General features: G+C 44.7%; 1 protein-coding gene across 1 annotated transcript; it reads left to right on the plus strand.

The window, feature by feature from the left end:
* Nucleotides 1-947: 947 nt before the first annotated feature.
* LOC143973766 (E3 ubiquitin/ISG15 ligase TRIM25-like) lies at nucleotides 948-4,398 on the plus strand. The gene has a single exon (XM_077474612.1). It carries the CDS (start codon nucleotides 962-964, stop codon nucleotides 2,885-2,887), a length of 1,926 nt encoding a protein of 641 aa, XP_077330738.1. The 5' UTR covers nucleotides 948-961; the 3' UTR covers nucleotides 2,888-4,398.
* Nucleotides 4,399-4,908: the final 510 nt, after the last annotated feature.

The raw sequence follows: 4,908 nt of genomic DNA on the forward strand, positions 1-4,908 counted from the left end.
AATTGGTTTGAAGTGTTTTTCATTTTCCTACAGGTGGAGCAACGGATACCCAGGTAATGGTAAAGGTACATTATTGGTATATTGTATATTGTGGGATTGTCTTTTGTTGCTAAGCTTCACACCAACAATGTTTCACAGCTGTGTCAAGCTGGTTGAGCCAATTTATTAAAAAACGCATTAGTGTGAATCGAGACTAAAAGATCTCTTCGAGCATTTTGTGCTCCATTCTATGACACATTACTCCATGTGTATTCTTATCTGTGAAACCACTGACCTACTGACCTTAAAGCCCCATACACACTATCACATTATCTGCTGAGTTTTTCCTTCAGATTTACCAAAACCATGTAGTAGAAGGGCCTGTCTGATTGCAGACACATTGAAACTCCTAAGGTTTGTCCTCATATTATATGGTTTTGGTAAATCTGAAGGAAAAACTCAGCAGATAATCTGATAGTGTGTGTGGGGCTTTAGTCATAAATTCTGGACATGGAGAACAACTGGTACAAAAATGACGTTCACACACCGAACTATTTCAAGATCTGTCTTATGCTGAGCTAAGTGAGCTGAGTGAAAGCTTAAAAGGGGACACAAACAGCATAAATACAGACCTTGGTTATAAAGCCAAATTAATACAATTATTCGACACTCAGTTAGGGGTGTACTGACTTTTGTTGCCAGTGGTTTAGACATTAATGGCTGTGTGTTGAGTTATTTTGAGGGGACAGAAAATTTACACTGTTATACAAGCTGTACACTCACTACTTTACATTGTAGACAAGTGTCATTTCTTCAGTGTTGTCACATGAAAAGATAGAAGAAAATATTTACATAAATGTAACTGAGAGGTGTACTTACTTTTGTGAGATCCTGTATTATCTGTGTTCCTCTGTATAAGGAGTCCTATGACTACGTGTCTCGGTGTCAGCCCCTCCCTGTGTAGGAATGTACAGAACTGGTAATGAGTGTCAGATACGTTCAGTGTCATTTCTCTCTTCTGCTCTCAGCGATGGCGTCTGCAGATCTGAGGAAGGAGCTGGAATGTTCCGTCTGTCTGAACATTTATACAGATCCTGTAACCCTGAAATGTGGACACAACTTCTGCCGGGACTGTATTGGTCGTGTGTGGGATACACAGGAGGGGTCTGGAGGTTATTCCTGTCCTGAATGCAGAGAAGAGTTCCAGGATCGGCCTGCACTGCACAGGAACATAACACTACGGAACATAGTGGAGAATTTCCTGTCCACCCATCCGGATCAGGAGGAGTCCGGGGTCTTCTGTACTTACTGTATTCACACTCCTGTACCTGCTGTCATATCCTGTCTGCTGTGTGAATCTTCTCTGTGTGACAATCACCTGAGAGTCCACAGCAAGTCACCAGAACACGTCTTATGTGACCCCACCACTTCCCTGGAGAACAGGAAATGCTCCGTCCATAAGAAGATCCTGGAGTATTACTGCACTGAGGATGAGACCTGTATCTGTATGTCCTGCAGGCTGGATGGAGAACATCGGGGGCACCAGGTGGAGACTCTGGATGAGGCCTCTGAGATGAAGAAGAAGAAACTGAGGAATGTTCTGCAGAAACTGATGACAGAGAGAGAGGAGATGGAGAAAAGAGTCCAGAGTCTGCAGGAACACGGGAGGAAAGTACAAGGAGAAGTAGATGATGAGACAGAGAGAGTCACTGTCCTGTTCAGAGACCTCAGGAGACGTCTGGAAGACCTGGAGAAGAGAGTCCTGAGGGAAATCTCCGGGCAGGCAGAGCGGATCTCCGGGATAATCAATGATCTGGTCCAGGATCTGGAGATAAAGAAGGAGGAGCTGTCCAGGAAGTTGCGTCACATTGAGGAGCTGTGTAACGTGACGGATCCACTGACTGTCCTACAGGAATCAGACACAGGTGACTTGTGTGATACTGAGGATGGAGATGATGAGGACAGTGAGAGACATGATAAACTCCTCCATGATGGGGGGGATCTGGATGTGGGGGGGATCTCACACACATTACACACAGGTCTATCTGATATCATGTCTGGGGTAAATGTAGAGAAATGTCCAGGCACACATGTCTATCCACATTCTACTACAAAGGGTGAAGGTCACATCAATGCTGAACCATCCAGGAGACCTCCCCAACCCTCCCCCACCATACAACCATCCAGGGGACCTCCCCAACCCTCCCCCACCATACAACCATCCAGGGGACCTCCCCAACCCTCCCCCACCATACAACCATCCAGGGGACCTCCCCAACCCCCCCCCACCATACAACACTCACACCTCCAGGCTGGAGGACCAAATATTGGGGCTGTACAGCAAACATCGGGGGTGTCGGGGGTTACAGACATATTACTGGATGTGAGGACAGCTGCTAATGATCTACATATATCAGATGACAGGAAAACTGCATTCTTCACATCACATCAGAATCGCCCAGAAACACCAGAGAGGTTCCAGTGTTCTCAGGTGATGAGCAGTCAGAGGTTCTCCTCAGGGAGACATTACTGGGAAGTGGATGTCGGGAGGTCAGGGCACTGGAGAGTCGGGATGTGTTACCCCAGTATAGAGAGGAGAGGAGGTCAGTCACGGATTGGAGATAATAAGAAGTCCTGGAGTTTGGAGGAGAGGAGGTTCATGGCTAATCGGCTCTCAGTGATACATGACAGTAATGAGACCCCATTACCCGGCGGTGTCTCCAGTAGGAGAGTCGGGATAGATCTGGATTATGAGGCCGGGCGGATCTCCTTTTATGATCTGTGTGACCCGATCCGACATCTCCACACCTTCACCACCACCTTCACTGAGCCCCTCCATGCTGGGGTATTTGTAGGGGGAGGGGGAGGGGGATGTCGTATAAAGATATGTGGGGGGAATCAGAAGTGAGAGATCTGCCCAGAGACATCACAAGGTGGATGATCTGATTGGTGATTGGTGGAATACTCATCCAATAGGAGGAAGCAGAGGACAGGGAACATGAGGGATTTATTTATAAAGCTGCAGGTTCCGGGGCCGTCATCTTCATCCTAAACCTCACTTCACTACCTAGTGTGTCACTGACCAGGAACAAGCATGCAGGAGGTCAGATTGTTCAGCCTTCACTGGCTGCATGCTTGTTCTGGGTCAGTGACACACTACATAGTGTAGCCAGGATCAGGATGACGGCCCCGGGGTCTCCACCATCACTGTGTATCTATAGAAGAAAGGGCTATTTTTGGATGGATTGGGGGAGGATTAGAACCTCTGTCAGATTTTTTTTCCTGCTATCTGGGGCTCCATTAGAGTGATTTCCCCTCACTTCCTGTTCCTGTGACAACATTTCCCCAGACAGGAAGTGAGGGGATCTCTCCAACAGCAACACAAACAGAAATAAAAATCCTTTTCTTTAGTAGAGTAGGGGAAGGATTAGATCCCCTGTCAGATCTTTATTTCTGTCTGTGTCCCTGTTGTAGATTTTCCCTCATTTCCTGTCTGATAAAACGTTGTCACCAGGAGAGGAAGTGAGGGGAAATCTCTCCAATGGAGCCCTGGATAGCAGTAAAAACCTGACAGGGGTTCTAATCCTCCCCCACTCCATCCAGATCTAGAACAATAGGATTTGTCAAGACACACACTTTAATATCCACAATGAGAATTCCTACATTTCTGTCCTCACAGGTTCCTTTACATGACCAATCCATGGATCTGTGATTGCTCCACCCCCTCACTGTGATTGGCTGTGATGATTATCACTATGAATACAGCCAGTGCTAGTCTTGTTCCTATTGGTTATGATGTGGAGGGGGCGGGGATTGTGGTGTGGGTGTGGTAGTGTGGACAGGTGATGGGGGAGGGGTATACAGTCTCAGGAAGTGGAAATCCTCGGCTCTGTATATGGGAATATTGATCAATGATTGGATATAGATATAACAATCAGACAGATTGGACTATTACTAGTATAGCACAGACCCGAGACTGGTCCTGCTGCTTGGTCCCAGGTAGACATGTGCACTGACAATGCATTTGTTTGTTTTTGTTTCATTTTTTTTTTTTTTGCTTTTTTTGGGAAATTTGGAAATTTTCAGAATTTGAAAATTCAAAAATCCGAAAATTCAAAAATCTGAATAAAAGAAAGAAAATCAGTGAAATTTGATATAATAACTATTAAATTATAGGTATTGTAATTTCCTTCCAAATTGGGCTGTTAGTGAACGTAACTAATACAAATTGATGTGAAGTTCGGAATTATCGGAAATAACGATTGCCGCCTCTAAACCAATGGAATGGAAGAAATGAATACTGATACTGTGTGATTTTGCATTGTGCATTGTGTCCCCCTTCTTATTACTGTGTACTATTTCTGATATATTTACTACCTTTTCTATGTAATTCTTTATAATAAAACTTCAGTTTATAAATCTATGTTTCCTCTCTGAGCCTTTAAAGTCCCATTGAATGGGGAAACCTCTTTTCTGTAGCAGATATTTAACCTCAAATTTATGTCAGCAGAACCTAGAACAGGCACTAACAAACGATCACTGCTCCCCCTGATTACAGGGAGGCCAAAAACTACATTTACCTAACACTAGTAGGCCACTGAGGGGCGCTACACTACAATCACTATTGTCCCTTCAGTCCCGGGACCTCTATAATCCTTATGGGGAGCACAATTGTTACATTTCCTGTATGGACATATTCATTGGATAAAATAATGATATGCTTTGCTAATGATGAGATGACATGACTAAGTGCTTATATGCTAATGTTCGGTTCTTTATATAATAACAGGTTCTCTGTCTAGAAGGACTTTACAGAAAGATGTTATTAGAGGAAATTGTTGTTCTCGGGATCCTTGGAAGGTCTTGTTGGGGAACATAGAGACAGTTGGTCTCCTTCTTCTACAATGAGGGACAGAGGCGGCTCTCTAA

This window comes from Lithobates pipiens, unplaced genomic scaffold, assembly GCF_037356315.1.
Source record: "Lithobates pipiens isolate NorthernLeopardFrog02 unplaced genomic scaffold, aLitPip1_a1.2 Scaffold_96, whole genome shotgun sequence".
Taxonomy (NCBI): domain Eukaryota; kingdom Metazoa; phylum Chordata; class Amphibia; order Anura; family Ranidae; genus Lithobates; species Lithobates pipiens.